This window comes from Dipodomys ordii, unplaced genomic scaffold, assembly GCF_000151885.1.
Source record: "Dipodomys ordii isolate 6190 unplaced genomic scaffold, Dord_2.0 Scaffold19, whole genome shotgun sequence".
Taxonomy (NCBI): Eukaryota; Metazoa; Chordata; class Mammalia; order Rodentia; family Heteromyidae; genus Dipodomys; species Dipodomys ordii.
In genome coordinates this window covers 1,358,430-1,375,177 of record NW_012267235.1, presented here as the reverse complement: position 1 = coordinate 1,375,177, position 16,748 = coordinate 1,358,430, and the positions used below count along the sequence as shown (strand labels likewise).

The 16,748-nt window shown below is 39.8% G+C and overlaps 1 protein-coding gene across 2 annotated transcripts in view; it reads right to left on the bottom strand.

The window, feature by feature from the left end:
• Positions 1 to 16,748, bottom strand: part of Acaca (acetyl-CoA carboxylase alpha) — a 243,975-nt gene that overhangs the window by 15,759 nt on the left and 211,468 nt on the right. For both annotated transcript variants that reach the window (XM_013013338.1, XM_013013339.1), the window contains 2 exons: positions 9,334 to 9,511; positions 8,343 to 8,455 (listed from right to left, as the gene is read on the bottom strand). In XM_013013338.1, coding sequence (XP_012868792.1) covers positions 8,343 to 8,455; positions 9,334 to 9,511 — 291 coding nt within the window. The remainder of the gene's footprint in view (positions 1 to 8,342; positions 8,456 to 9,333; positions 9,512 to 16,748) is intronic.

Below are 16,748 nucleotides of genomic sequence, written 5' to 3'. Positions count from 1 at the left end.
GCCTACCAAGTACAAGGCAATTTTAATATGACTCATGAATTTGTGTATTGTACCCATGTTTGTGGTTGTGCTTTGATAAATACGTTGTAGTTATACAAGAGAAAGTCTATGTTCTTAGAAATAGTAAACAGACAAAAGACCATGATGTCTACAGATGACTAATAATTCAAATTAGACATATATAGGTGTGGAGCCGTGAGAGTGTACACACAAATGTGTGTGAGCAAATGATAAAGTGCCTGGGACAAGATGGTAACACTAGATAAACTGAGAAAAAAAAGCAGACATTTTTTGTATTATTTCATAATTGTTTTGTGAAGTTATATCAAATGCAAAGCTTGCCCAGCTCAAAAGATAGTTTTGCTTAGCTATCTAATACATATAGTCAACAAACCATGCTAATATTGTTAGGGAACTGAGTACCATTCTAGGTGGTTTAAATTTGTTAAGTCATTCATTTCATCTTCACAAGAACCTTACAGGGATGGTATTTGCAGGTAAGGAAAGTGAGATGCTAAGAATTTATGTAACTTATGGAAAGTTACAAACTAAGAAAGCGACAAGTGTCAGGACTCAACTGCATTAGTTTGACCCCCAAAGCTTTTGAACTCCGTCATGCTGTCTCTTCTTGCTTATGGGGCAGCAGACCAGTGCTTCAGTAACATCAATTTTACTTCAGCAAGGCTAAGTGGTGATAGCAGTATGCTACTAATAAAGCTGAAGCTTGGTCTGAGTACCACTGGATAACTAAGATCAGGACAAGCTCTCCAGTAATTCCTACCCACATTATAGGTTGGATACAATGTTCAAGGCAAGTCTAAAATTTTAAGCAGGTAAAATCACAGCCTTGCCAAGGCCTAGGGATGGCAGGTGTGTGGACATGGACAGAAGGGAGTTCTAGACCCTTTAAACCTTTTCCTCTGGGAAAACAACCAACACTGTGCTTGAATGCACATATATCTCTATGTGGGCCATATAGGAAGACACCATTTACTGAGCATTTACTGTGCATCAGGTACCGCACTCAAACCTTTCAGGATCACGCACCTCATGGGTCGGCATTCACAACTCAGATGTAGAACTGGTCAGCTGTTGATCTCAATGCCAAACTGAATATCTCAACAGTACCAAGGGTTTTGTAAGATGATTTCGCATATATTATATGATCCTGAGGCCCAAACCTTAGACAGGTTATTTATTTTACAAATAAGAAAATGAAGGCCCTGCAATAGAAAGTGATTTGCCCAACACCATCCAACTCTCTCTCTCTCTCTCTATACATACATACATACATATATACATACATACATACATAATGGAATTCTATGCCTCCATCAGAAAGAATGACATCACCACATTTGTTAGGAAATGGAAAGACTTGGAAAAACTTATATTAAGTGAAGTAAGCCAGGCCCAAAGAAACATAGGTTTCCTATGGTTTCCTTTATTTGCAATAACTAGTGGACAAGCAGAAAAGGTCAAAAGCTATGTACATATGACCAGATAAGGTGATGTCAAGTGAAATGAATCCCAAGATAGGGATTCATTGCTATTGTTCCTAACGTATTTATAATGTACCATGTGTTTTTTTTTTCTTTGTATGTTCCTTCCCCACGGTAACCTCTGTTTTCACTGTATTTGATGTTGGTGCCCACTTCTCTAACTTGGGGAGGGGAAGGGAAAAAACAAAATGCTTAAATAGGGATCCAGGTTGACCCATTGTAACAATGAGATGTACAAGGCACTATGTTGAAAAAAGAACTTTACAGTTTAGGCGGGGAGGGGAGGAAGAAAGGGGAGTGTAGTTGTGAAGATGGGAGGGCAGGGATGGTAGGGGAAAAAAAGGAGGAGGTAAAGTGCTTGATAGGAAATGTACTCATTACCTTGCTCATGTAACTGTATCCCCTCTGTACAGTATTTCTACAACAAAAAAAGTATTAAAAAAAAAAAGAGTCAGATCTGGCTGCTTCTAAAGCCCCTACATAGGATTGAAAGGGGCCAAGCATACAAATGATCTTAACAGCAGCCAAAAAAGGGAGAGCAGCTGGAGAGTTGGTGAAGAGCAAGCAAGGCTCAGAACAGGGTGTAGAAGAGGCTTCACCAAGTTGGAGAGACAAAAGAAGGCTGGCTCCAGGACAGCAGAGATTTTGCCCACCCAATAAAGCTACTCTAGATCTTTAAAAAAACAAATGAAATTAACACCTAGAATGATCTGGCTCTCCTGAGGAAGACCATGGAGCATTCCCTCAAGGGCTGCCTCAAAAAGGTAACAGAGCAAAGACAAGACTGACTTTGACAATGCACATCAGATGACCAAGAATTTGTGTGTTTTTAGGGAATAAATAGTTAAAAATTTTTTATTTTTCTAAAAATAAAAGCCTACTCTTAGGCTAGTTAGTTGTACCGTTGTGTTGAACACTGAGGGCCTCTGTCTTCTTGTACAGCAAAGCAGCCAGCCCCGGTAATGATTTAGGGGAGATTAACAAATATGTCAATGTCTATTTTCTGCTTAATTTAAAAGCGGCGTCTATAAAGATTTTTGACTTCTGAACCCTGTTCTCCTGAAAGAAAGAAGGTAAGAATGAGGAGGGGGATAAAGAGTGATTATCCTATCATTGATCGTTTGTCAGGAGCATTTCTTATTCACTGGACTATTGTAAAAAGCTAAGCTCTCGATCAATCCTGTAAGCTCCCTGTACAATTAAATATCTTGGAATGGTTTTCTTTCTTTTCTAGCTAGATTGCAGGGCCTCAGGGTTTTTAGGAAAGCAAGTCAGTGTGTATGCGTGTGAGTGTGTTTAAGAATATGCTACAGAGGAGAAAGTCATTCTTCTCTAGAATCCTATGATAGGCAGAAGCTGAAATGAGTGAAGAAGAAGGTGGCTGCTCCCACCCTTTGCTATGGAAACACAAAGTGCCTATGAAATCCTAAAGACAAACTTTATAATTAAAAAAAATATATATATATATATATATATATATATAATGTAGAGTTAAAACCGAAGAGGCATCACTAGTCTGATCAAATATGAAGTGCTAATATTATTGCTATGTTGTTAGGCTGGTACTGTTTAGGAACTTTTCATGTTATTTAGTCCTCACATTAACTCCAAATAAAAGTTATTACCTTACAGATGAGAAAACTAAGGGACAAAATGTTAAGTAATCTGCCCAAAGCCAAAGCCAGGAAATGTGTGGCTGGGGCATGGTCTATACTTAAGGGAACGGGATCCTTAAACACAACAGTATCACCTGACCCACAAGACCCCCCAGCACAGGAGCCAGTCAGGTGTGCCAGACTCAATGCAGAGCCAACACTCCCCTGGATGGGGTCAAAAGGATGGAAAGGAGCCAGACTTATCCTATACATGAACAGAACACATCTTAGTAAGATTTGAGGGAAGTGAAACATTTAAAAGCTTAGAATAAAATTCAAACTGATACATTAAAACTTCTCAGCTCAGCCAAAGGCACTAGGTGAGTTTGCGGAAAGCTCTTTCCTTTTCTGAACTCAATTTCTCACTTATGTAACAATAATCCTAATGTGGCAAAAAAAAAAAAAAACCATCAGGTTGTTTGCTGGTGGCTCACACCTGTAATCCTAGCTACTCAGGAGGCTGAGATCTGAGGATCGCAGTTCAAAGCCAGCCCCGGCAGGAAAGTCCTTGAAACTCTTATCTCCAATAAACCACCAGAAAACTGGAAGTGGCTCAAGTGGTAGAGCGCTAGCCTTGAGCTGAAGAGCTAAGGGACAGCACCCCAGGCCCAGAGTTCAAGCCCCACAAACCAGCCAAAAAATAAAAAAAATAAAAAAATAAAACATACCCACACCTCAACCTTGAGATGGAAATATGATCATAAAAAGGCCTGGAATCCTATTAAGATTCAAAAGTACAAATTTAAATAGCTGTTTAAAACATCTACATAATCACATTTTCTGTGTTGAAAGAAATTTCTCTATAATGATAGCAAGATACAGTAAAAAAAAAACCCTGCAAAACTATTTCTATATCCATAACAGGTATGCCATTTTTTTTAAAACCACAAAAGCATTCCTGAAAAACTGTGTAAATCAGATCCTGTTTTAAATGCCTTAAGGGAGCTATTTAGCAGGAACCCAGCAGTGAATCCTTTGGTAAGGCAAATAATCCTTTTGTAATAGGAATAATTTCTCCCAATGTATCTAGTTTTTTTAAAATCCCATTTTCATATATCTGCTTTTCTTCAAAGGGGGCCATACCTATCTAAATACGACTGCATTTGCATATTGATTTTAACAGCAATCTTCTCAAGGATGTTTAACCCTAAAGTTCCTTGTAATAGTGTTACTGTTCATCATTACGGTAAACCTGTTTCTATCTCAGACAAGCAACACTGGCTCTTTTCAGTTGATAATATCATGAAGATGGATATAAGAGATGGAAAACACGCAGCCCAGATAGTAATCCCTGGATCCCTACACTTAAGAACAATCTTTTTCCTGTCATTCTGGCTGCTCAAGAGAAGACCTGTGAGGAAAGGTATTCATGAAGAATTTAACAGATGTGTATCCTCATCAGTGGCCACAATACTCCATTGTCACCATCACACCCTGGCCAAAAGACATGGTAGGTTCAATTGAGGGTACTCACCTGGGGCTGCCAAAGCTTGTTTCTTCATAAGGGCACAGCCAAGGAGTTGCCCAGCTGTCTTGGAATGGGCCATTAAGTAGACCAAAGTTTTCCTATGTGACTATTTGCCTAGGTGCTCTTCATATTACAGAGTAACAGTGGGGAACTTATAGTTACTTCACATTTGGGCCAGACGCTTCTGAACATAAGAGGAGGGTAAAGATCCAGAAAAGGACCTGGGGCATAGCACTACAGAGGTCTAATTAACATGGAAGTCCAGCTCCACTGCCACTTTCTCTGCTCTGATTGTGAGAAGCATCAGAGATGATAGTGAGACACAAAAAATCCTTTGAGGGCTAGGACTCTATTTTCAGAGTAGGAATTTATTTTCCTTAAGGCAACCAAAGTAGTAATCTTCCCTGCAATGATTTTACCAAACCCTGGTTCTGAGAATCCAGGGCCAAAACAGGTTCAGGAATGCAAGATTCTGGTAAGTCAACCAAAATCTGCTTTTCATTTTGAGGCGATTCTTTTCTACATCTCAATCAGAACTCAATGTATACACTATTTTCATTCTCTGTTACAGCTGCAGACCAGCAAAGTAATTCACCACCATCTCCAAACTAGATGTATAAAATGATCAAAGGTCATTTGTTAAATATGTGACTATTTTCAATTTCTAGCACCAAAAAATTATGTATGAGTATATATGTATACATACACACACATATATTTATATATATATATACACATAATTTTACATAATTCTGAAAGAGATGAAGCTAGCTGTTCAGAAATCAAATGTGACTCATTATCCTTGGAGAATACATCATAATTTTGAACACAATCAGTTGTGCACTGGCTCATCTTGAGTATCTGTGAATGCTTCCTGGTACTCAGGCTGATTTGGGAAGAGATCAGGAATACAAGATAACATCCACTCCTATAGGCCTTCTAAATCAGATTTTCTCAGTGCAATTGGCTTTAGCTCACAAAGGGGAAAGAATCCCTGTTTAATTTAGATCAGGCTCAGTATTCAGCTGAGATATAATCTTAGGAAATCTTGAGAAAAGTAGAATACAGAGATCAAGAATTCTATTTTGGGCTCTTATGTACATTTATTTTTATCTTGGAAGATATGTTTAGCCCCATCTACTTTTTGTTTCAACTTCTCAATTTGGAAACATGGTCCTTTTCAACAATTTGTGAAAAAGCACTCTGGTAGTCTTTGTAGGCATTATAAGAAAAGTCAAGAACCATTGTGATCTCATAAAGAGCAAGGTTCACACCCAGGTTGATCTGCTGTGTTGTATCATAGATATCACAATGTGGAAGATGGAAGATTGCAAATGCCCCAGAGACAGGGCTACTTCTGTTTCCTTTGTACTCCCAAATGTGGAACTGAGCCACAGAAAACTTTCAATGCTAAACATGTCCATCTGCTTTTTCTAATGATTATGACTGTAAAGAAATGATGCCAGTCTCCATGCTTGAGAAATGCATGGCAGATTCTAATTAAATACACATTCATCTGATCCTCACACTAACTGGATGAGAGTGTTATTCCTCTCTTTACTTATGTTTAGAGAAGTTAAACAATTTACTTATAAGTAATATATCCAAGACTCATACATAATTTCCTAATCCACTGCTCATGTTCCCAGGGTTCCCTGGGCCAGAGCCTACTTCACATTTAGCAGACTACTGATTCTTTTTTGAGTGCCATTTTGGTCAAGGTTAAATAAATATGATTTTCTTCAGTGAGGAAAGGAAATTGATAATGAGATGATTTGTAACAAATGATTAAATGCCATCACTTGGGAATCTCCTCCCTCTCCCCTGCGTATACTTCTAAAGTTAAAGGTGCGGGTGAAGGTGGAAGCAAAACCACTTTCCATGGAGAGAAGGGAGCTTTGGCCCCACACAACTCTCTTCCCGGAGTCCTCCAACCAATGTGGAGAGGATCCCTCTTTCTACCACCCAGTTACTCTGAAGGGATGATAGCAGCCATTGGGGGGTTAAAAAGAGGCAGTGAACCCCCAGTTAATGAGTAGGAATTCAGCAGGCAGTGTAAGATAAATGGAGCTCTCTCTGCTTCTGCTAGAGTCAGCATGAACTGCGGCCCCGCGGCTTGTTTGTGGCAAATGGAGTGCGCGAAATATCAAAGGGCAGTGATCCAGAAGAAGACCGACTTTGACAAATTTTAAATTGGCCAGAAAGAAAACCAGAAAAAAGGTGGGGGGGGGGGGAAAGGGGGCGGTAGCAAGAAAGAAAAAAAAAGGAAGGAAATTTGGCAATTCTCTGTCTGGCAATTGTGGCACTGCTGCCTTCCTACAGAATTTAGTGGTTAAAAACAGCAGCAATGACCGCTGGATGCTGGGAGCAATTATGAGCCATCTAAGTGAGATGCTTATCAGTGGCTGAAGCTTTTAGAGCTTTCTCTATGTACAGTTCTAAGTAACTTGCTGTTGAGCTGCAGTTGCTTTAATTAAAGTGTATAGGGTTGGTCAAAAGTAATTATCCTGTTTGGAAAAGAGAGAGAAAAAAAACCACCTCAACAATTCTGGGTGGCAATAGATTTTAGAAACAACTTTGCCAATTTCTTTTTGTACGTGTGTATTTCCCATAAAACGATCAGGCTGTGGTAGGCTAGAGTTATTGGTAGCTGTTACCTAATAGCAAACAATGGGACACAAACAGGGTTTATTGTAACCCAAGTCATTGTGTTCAACAAGCAACCTAACTTAGAGATCCAAGGGCCTGGAGGTGTCATCTCCACACACATACTCAGTAGTTTTTTTCCCAATTCTAGATGGGGAGGATTCTAGATTCCACAAATGGCATTTTATTAATTAAATTACTCTTTGGAACATAAATGAGCTAGCATTTCTCTTTCACTCCCTCCGTGTACTGTGTACTTGTGTTTCACTACAATTTTAAGACAAACCCTCTACTCCTTTAGAAAACCAGAACCAGAATCAAATAATCAATAACAGAATTTTAAGCAACTGTCTTTACTAACACAGAAAGGGTCTCAATGGGAGACCTGGATAAAAAAAATCAGTGTTGCAAAAGAACCTAAAACTCATTCAGACTCTGGACTCATCACTGGGCTCCCACAGTTTCATCCTATGTTCAAATTGCAAGCATCTCCCAAAAGCTCTGAAAACAAATGAGCAACACAGTAATAGCTAGAAGCATCTCAGGGCAATGACTGCCACAGTCACTATTTGGAAGCAAGCACACAGCACGCAATCTTTACTTCCATAGCTCAGGATGACCCCAGAACACCGCCTGGGTAGACTCTAGCTTTTCTATAATACAACACTCTTTTCTCAACATTTCTTAGAAACAAGATAGGCTGTCCAGAGAGACAAGCAGAAACAGGACATACTTAAGTCTTGAATATTCTCCGCCTGATTAAGCTGCTTCCCAAAGCAACTTCTACCTAATAATTCTCTACAAGAGTAATCAAAAAAAAGGGGGGGGGGCTACTTGCACTATAAGGAAATACCAGAGAAAAAACGACTTTTGCTTTTTTAGGGCCCACTTTCCCTCCTATTACACACACTATTTCATTCTACCAGAGTTCTTACCATAGAGAGGACAGTAAATAAAGATTATCATGAATTTGATCAAATGCTTCAGTGCCTCCTCCCCTGGCCTATGAATGCACTCATTACAAATCAGCTGAATGGCTCATTGATTTGCCAAGAGGACAAGCAGACATACCTAATCGCTCAGCCAAGTGGATGTAGACTGGGTCCACCCGACGCATGGTTTTCACCAGATCCTTTTTTCGGAATTTGATTTCTACAGTCCCTTCTGGCTCCAGAACTGATCCCCTGGATCAGAGAGAAAGAAAACAAAACAGAAATAGAGGCACTTTAAAGGAAAGAAGGCAACAGAATGAGGCCAGTTACAATTTGTGGACCAGGAAATAGCTTCATTATCATTTTGCCCACCCATGGCTCACAGAAATCACCCCAGGGGAAAAAGCAGACACCAGAGAAGTGTCTAAGTGAGGTATGAGAAAGGCCCAGCAAAAAGCAATTAAAATAATTCTCATTACCACACCAGTTGACTTGTATCTCAAAGGGAGAATACAGATTCTACCATCTACAGCTAATAAGGGTGACAAGAGTCACATTATGCTTAGGTGCAGTGGCAGGGGACGCACCACCAGCACTTAGGCTATATTAAGTGAGGGATGAGTGTGGATGGACCCACACCACAGTTGTAAGTTTGCTGAAAGAACCTGGATCAAACACAGAAGGTCAGGCCAAGCTGGAGGTAAGGCATCTGCTCAATGCAATGGAAATGAGCAATGTGAAGGCTTTAGGGTTGCTTCTAGCAAACACTTGAGCTCTAACATCAGAAACCATTCCCTAAAAATTTATTTTTTAATATTAAAAATTACAGTTAATATCTACTATATACATTTTAAAAGGCTTACATATAAGTTCTCCCAAGTTTCAGTGAGGTTTAGAGGTACCAAGAATAGAGGACTTCATGCTTAAAAGAATCTGCGATGGAGGACTATATTGAGGAAGCTTAACTCCAGCAGCTTGATTTTCTTCTTTTAGAGAGCCTATTTTCTAACTTTCAGTTCTTTGGGAATAGATAGATTCAAATGTTCCCTTGTTTATCATGTTCTTTAGGAGGAAAACCACAGTTGTTGAATCCCTAGAGGTAGCCAGTGGAAATCTGGAAAGCATATTACCTGCTTTCTCGGTCTGCATACATCTCCATGTGTCGGGGGTTTATAGTAGGGTCAATCACAACCCAGGAGCCACCTCGGAGCTCAGCCTGGGGAGGAATGTAAACCATCACAGGCTGGGAGCACTCTCGTAAGCTGTCTACGATGTAAGCACCAAACTTGAGCACTTGGTCATACATGTCTACAGAGAATGAGACAAATCAGAAATCATGAAATTCATCTTTTCCAAAGCAGTGATTTCAAACATTGCTCAGGTTATGGGACACAAGGAACGTATTTGTATAGCACACTGTGTTTTCAGTAAGGAGGCTGCTCAGAGCTAGAGGTAGCAGGTCTTAGAGTTCTAGCCACCACAGGTCCTAGGTGGCCACCCCAAAGCCTAATGGGTTTGCTATCTCTACCTGTATTCTACTCCAGAGATCTTCAAAAGCATGAGAGAAAAATGCACTGTCTTCACAAGACACAGTGTGCAAACGGCTGGTTATACATTCATTTTATATCCTCCCTGAATTTCTGTACTAAGGTCTCACCACATTAATTCACACTTGCTCTGCAAACGTTGACTATTTTTCAAGTCAATATGTGATCTTTCCCACTATATTAAGTTTTCTGAAGGAACTATTCTAGCTCTTTCAATTCCTCTCATGATTCTTAGCATGCAAGTTTTTAAAATGTATAGTTAATAAGAATGGATCCTACAAAAATTTTTATCTTTAAGTTGGGTGTGGTGAGACACAACTGTGATCCTAGAATTTAGGAGGCTGAGTCAGGAGGAGGTGTATCAATTTGACTCTAACTTGGTCTCTGTACAGTGGGAGTTCCATGCCAGCCTAAGCTATATAACAACTCTCTTCAGATTTCCAAAAAAACAAATCCAAACTGGATCTTTCATTTTTATATACCCATTGCCTTCCCCAAACCTGGAACAGTTAGTGTTCAGTAAGTACTGGCTGAGTGAGTAAATAAACACACACATTTTTGAAAGAATACAGTAAGAACAAATCAATTCTTAGTTATGTTTTTATAGGATATCAATGAGAATATAAACACATGTGTTCATGCACAAGAAGACAGTTTGTTATACACACACACTAAGAGCAACCTCTTTAGACTGCTAAAAAGCACACTGTGTTATCCTCCTCAAGGCCAGATAAGCCTGAAGAAAAGACTCCTGGTCCATGAATAAAGTAAGTCCTTGGAAAGCCAGATCAGTTTTTTATTTCCCAACTTTATATGGACTACTTCCCTGAAGTCTAAACATTGCTAAACTTTTAGGTTTATGATTCCAGAAGTTTAATGAGTACTTCACTGGAGCTACAATAAGGCCTTTCTAAACACCAAATAACAGGTTCAACTGAGTTCAAACTTTCCTATCAAAGAGAGGATCTCAATTTGGAATAAATCAATTCTGGAAATCCAAGGCAAAGAAGCATTTTTCAGGAAGTTAAGAGCAAAGTAAATAGAAATTGCTTTCATTGTAGTTACTGGCAAATTAAACTGCCACCTTCTCCAAAGTAAAAATGGCTCTATATTCCAACCATCAGGGAGCACAGTTCACTGCAAGGCACATGCCTTTCTCCACTGTCCCAACTTGGTTTGTCTGTACAGACTTCTAAAACTCCAAGCTGCTCCAGGAAGCACCCCTTACTTTATACAGAATGTGTAATGGTCACATGCTCTGAATGTCTGATGAGAGTGAAGACATTTATTCCTTTCAGAAAAAAGCAAGGACCAAAAAAAAAAAAAATTTACTGCTAATTGCACAACTGCTGTATGAAGCAGGGAATAAAGGACTTTAAGGGCTTTACGCTAATTCTGTGGTTATGAAAATAATTGCTCAGTTAAAATTATTTTAACTAAATTAATTCTTTAGTGGATATTTCAGCCAGTGCTACATAATAAAATAATTGTGTAATTAGTGGTACATTTTTCAGTACTGCCAAGGAGTGGCCCCCGTCGATATCATGAACAATCTGGGGTGTAGATAAAAGGTGAAAATACAATGAGAGCAGACAGCACAAAGTCATTCTACTTGAAAAATAGAAAATAAAACTACAGGTCAATGAAGAAAGTTTTCTAGCCTCTCAGTTAATGTCTGCTTGTTAAAAATGTATCAAAATCTATTTCTGTACTATCTTTGTAATAAATTCAACTCCCCAAAGGGAAAAACATTAGTTAAAATATATTTTTCATTTTTGTAAAATGGACTTAGGTTTCTTTTGGTAATGTGGTTAGCTGGTATTGTGTATGAGGAACAATGTCTGCATACATACATTAATTATCAGAATGTCATCTTATTTATATATCCAAGTTGCAAGTAAGTAGGTAGAGGCTTAGCTAAATAAGAATAAGTAACTGGGCACTGGAGATGTCCACCTGTAATTCTAGCTACTCAAGAGGATGAGATCTGGGGACAAAGGTTGGAAGCCAGCCAGAGCCCATGAATCCTTGAGACTCTTAGAGACAATTACCAGCAAAGAGCCAGATGTGGAGGTGTGGCTTAAGTGACAGATCTCCAACCTTGATGAAAAAGCCAAGGAGAGGATGAGGCCTGGAGACCAAGTTCCATTATTAGCACATATACTCAAAAAAGACTAAGTGCTAGGCACCAGTGGCTCACACCTGTAATCCTACTCAGGAGGCTGAGATCTGAGGATCACAGTTCAAAGCCAGAATGGGCAGGAAAGTCTGTGAGACTATCTTCAATAAACCACTCAGAAACCTGGAAGTAGTGCTGTGGCTCAAGTGGTAGAGTGCTAGCTTTGAGCTGAAGGACAGCTCCCAGGCCCAGAGTTCAAGCCCCACGACCAACAACAACACCAAAAAAAAAGATTGAGTAACAAAGATAAGACTCAGGTGGGTTGTGGGTCTTGAACTCTGGGCTTGGACGCTGTCCTTCAGTTTTTTTTTTTTTTCTTTTTTGGTCATGGGGATTGAACTCTGGGCCTGGGTGTATCCCTCAGCTCTTCAGCTCAAGGTTAGCACTCTACCACTTGAGCCACAGTGCCCACTTCCGTCTTATTTTTTGTTTATGTGGTGCTGAGGAATCGAACCCAGAGCCTCATGCATGCCAGGCAAGCACTCTACCACTGAGCCACCTTCCCAGCCCCTGTCCTTCAGCTCTTTAGCTCAAGGCTAGCACTCTACCACTTGAGTCTCAGTGCCACTTCTGGTTTTCTGATGAGTCTCATGAACTTTCCTGCCCGGGCTGGCTTTGAACCACAATCCTCAGATCTCAGTCTACTGAGTAGCTAGGATTATAGGCGTGAGCCATTAGTGCCTGGACAAAGATCCCTTTTTTAAAAAAAATTGAGGGGGGCGTCTTGCTAGGTATCCCAGGTTAGCCTGGGATATTCCTGCTTTTTGACTCCTGATATCTGGGATTACAGGCATATACCACCATACCTGGCTTCAAACTCAGATCGTTTTTTGGCTCTGAAGTCCATCCATATTCCTTAAAATCCATGCCTTATTTTTATTCATCATTCCTATTGCTACTAAAGAGAGCATGAAGCTGGGGGTTATCTACTTTTACTAGATCTAATGCAATGGCTGACGAAAATGAAACCAGAAAAAGAGACTTGCCTAAATGATACAACACTTCTAAAGACTGTACTGATGACACTAGTAATAATGTGAAGATCTTAGTTATAGATGCCAAAGAAATATCTTTAGGCCCTAAGACTGCAAGCTAGAATGGTTTCATTAAAGCTGACATTCTTTTTTTTTTTTGCTGGTCGTGGGATCTGAACTCTGGGCCTGGGCGCTGTCCCTCAGCTCTTCAGCTCAAGGCTAGTGCTCTACCACTTGAGCCACAATGCCACTTCTGGCTTTTTTTCTGCTTATGTGGTGCTGAGGAATCGAACCCAGAGCTTCATGCATGCAACGTACACACTCTACCATTGAGCCACCTTCCCAACCCCTAAAGCTGATGTTCTTAGAATGTCTTAAACACTAACACACCAGCAATCCAATGATCAAAACACACAAAAAAGCAGGCTATTAAAATATAAACAAACACAAAAACAAATTCTACAATCACCATGCTCAAAGTGAATCACAATTACTCCAAACCACCTATTTTGAAAGGCAAGTTGGAATACTTGGCAACTATCTGACATACAACTGTCTGAAATCCCTTCATATTTAAGAGAGAGAAAAAGCGAGAAAATACAACCATCATAGTATATGAGGGAAGAGCCTCAGGAGTTTATGCCAAAGTTAGTCCAGGGAATTTTAAGGCTGTGCATATACTGTCAATTCTTAGGCCCAGAGAAATGCAACTGTAAGTGGACAATACTCATTGCTTCTTTCTTCACTGGAGAGGCAGAAACTTCATTTCTGAACATTCTGGGTAAAGTACACCTGCATGAATGGTGATCACACACAGCCTCTGAAGCATGTTCTCAGCAACCAGGCATTAACTCTGCCTAGGGCTTTCATTGTTATACAACATGGTTAAATCCTGGCAACCACATGTACCAAATAAGGAAGTAGGGTGGCTGAGAGTGTTTTCCACAGTGCCTCATACTCTTAACACTGGAATAGATTTTATTGGTTTGAGCAAGATGATCTGTTAGAAACTAAGGTAAACATTAGGCACACACAAACTGCATATATACATTATGTCTCTCATGGGTTCATTATGGCCAGTGGACACTCTATTTTAGCACCCAAGTAATCAGAGACTTTAAAATAGACTTTCGTTTCAGTTAAAGTTTTCAATAAGTGTGTTTTTTTTATTGTTATTTATAACCTGTCCCAGGAACAAAATAATAAGTATAACATGAAAAGCCAACTGAGAGTGACCCTGTAGCTCCAGCAGTGAGGCGGCTTAATATCACTGGGATTTGCATCCTATCAAGCTATTCATGCTGAGGCTGGGACCCTGGTGCTAATTTCTAGTAAATTTCACGCTTGATGTCTCCCTGTTGTGGGTCATTGCCGGTTCGTCTAAATAAACTGCTTCCAAATGGCTCTTCCATCTAAATATTCAGCCAGTTTTTATAATTTAATTTTGCATTATGCTGAATAGCCTTCCGGCCAGATAGAGCTCATTGGAAAAAAAGCACCAATACCATCTTGACAAGCTTTTATTTATTTATTTATATTTTTACTGCTCGAATTAGACCTCCTAGGCCGACTAGTAAAGAGTTTTTTTTTTTTTCCTCCACTAATGTCAATTTTCAGCATAGCAAGAGCTGTCTCTAATCTTTTCCTACTCATTACACACAATTTTGGAGTCATTTTACCCACAGTGCAGTCGGCTCCTGGCTGTGTGTTTGTGTGCACTGAGGGATGGCATAATTGTTTATTTTCCCTCCCTGCATAATCCCCAGCCAGTATTGAAACCAAAACTGCAAACATCTCCCCAAGGGATGTGGAGAATGACAAGAGGCTCTCAGTTTAGGTCCCTTTACGTGAGATAATATGCAGGAAACATCCTGACCTGTATGTAAATATGAAAGACACCATTCCCCCCTTCTTACTTTCACACAATCTCTGTCTTCTCTAAAGTTTGTCTTATGTTGTATGTAAATGGACACATGAGCACCAAAATTCAAAAGAAAAGCTCACCCAGGCCAACCATGCCATTCTGATGAGATAGGAAAGAACAGGTAGTCACTGTTTAATGAGTACTGAGTTTAAGTTAGGGATGATGAAAAAGTCACACAACACTGTGACTATATTTAAAGCCACTGAATTGTACACTTACACATGGTTAAGATATATTTTACCACAATAAAAAAAAATTGAACATTTCCTTCTTCCTTTCTTTTCTTGGAGATAAAGTTTCTCCATGTAGCACAGGGTGGCTTTGAACTTGCTATATAGTCCAGGCTGGAAAATAACATTTCTGGGCTATAAAAATTTCTTTTTGGGTTTTATTTATTTATTTTTGTTGGTTGGTGGTTTGTGGGTTGAAATCTGGGCCTGCGCGCTGTCCCTGCGCTCTTCAGCTCAAGGCGAGCACTCTACCGCTTGAGCCACATCACCACTTACTATAAAAATTTCTTTTCCCAATAACCATGGCCATCTTTCTAAAGGAGGAGAGCACAGAAACATTAATATGTCATTCCAGGGATGTTGTAGTTGATCCTGTTCTGGCTCTCTCTCTCTTTTTTTTGTTGGTCGTGGGGCCTGAACTCAGGGTCTGGGCACAGTCCCTGAGCTTCTTTTGCTCAAGGCTAGCACTCTACCAGTTGAGCTACAGTGCTACTTCCTGTTCTAGCTCTTCTAATCAGGAGTTGGATAGGTCTACAATCTTCTCTCTTATTTGTAACCTGAATCATCTTGGGAATTTTACTTACTTCAAGCCTTAATCCATGGCAAATGAAATATAAGCTAGACTTTAGTGGTCCTATTTATAGTGTTGACTATGTAAGATAATGTAAAGTGGTTAGCATTTCTTAATGAAATTCAATTGTTGTTTTTAAGGTTATAGGCTAGCAATGAGCTGGGTCCCAGCCAAAATAAGCAGAGTTCAAGATTTTACTAGAAGTGGCAACTCTGGGACCTTTGAACTCTTCAACTCTAGGAGGTTAGGATAGCCAGGATGACTTCCTCCCCTGGGTGTCAAAAAGTGCCTAAGACCAGTAACAAGTAACAGCACAGTTAGAGCTTCATCATTCTGCCCAAGACATTTTTCTTAACTCCTTGAGGCCCTGTCTGTTTGCTGACTTATTTTATTTCTTCTTAGTTTAGTTCCTTATACATAGGATCTTAGTAAAACTGTGTAGGACTGATTTGTTTAACCCGTACTGTCAATTTCTCGTGTTATTTCTATTGATTATTTTGGTTAAAAAGGAATTCACTTTCAAGCAAGGTATGTTGGTATATGCCAATTATCCTCACATTTGGGAGCCTGAGGCAGGAGGATCTTAAGTTAAAGGCTAATAGCCTGGTCTACCTAGTGAGACTCTTGTATTTAAAAAAAAAAAAACAAAAAACCACCTCAGGGGCTGGGAAGGTGGCTCAGTGATAGAATGCTTGCCTTGCATGCATGAGGCCCTGGGTTCGATTCCTCAGCACCACATAAGCAGAAAAATCTGGAAGTGGTGCTATGGCTCAAGTGGTAGAGTGCTAGCCTTGAGCTGAAGAGCTAAGGGACAGCGCCCAGGCCCAGAATTCAGGCCCCATGTCTGACCAAACAAACAAGCAAACAAAAAAATCTCACCTTCACGGTTTAAAAAAGTACATAAACATTAAGCTGAATGTATAGTTTACATATTCCCCAAGAAAAATGCAAGACACAGTACTGCTCTAGCAAAGGGTAAATTTTCAACCAACCCCAACCCCACCATCTCCCCACCCCACTGCAATCAATATGGTCTACATTTTGCTAGGGAGGCCTGGCCATATAGTGCTCTTCTAGCCAGGTAAGAAACATTGGCAAAATTGTTGAATACTTCTCATCA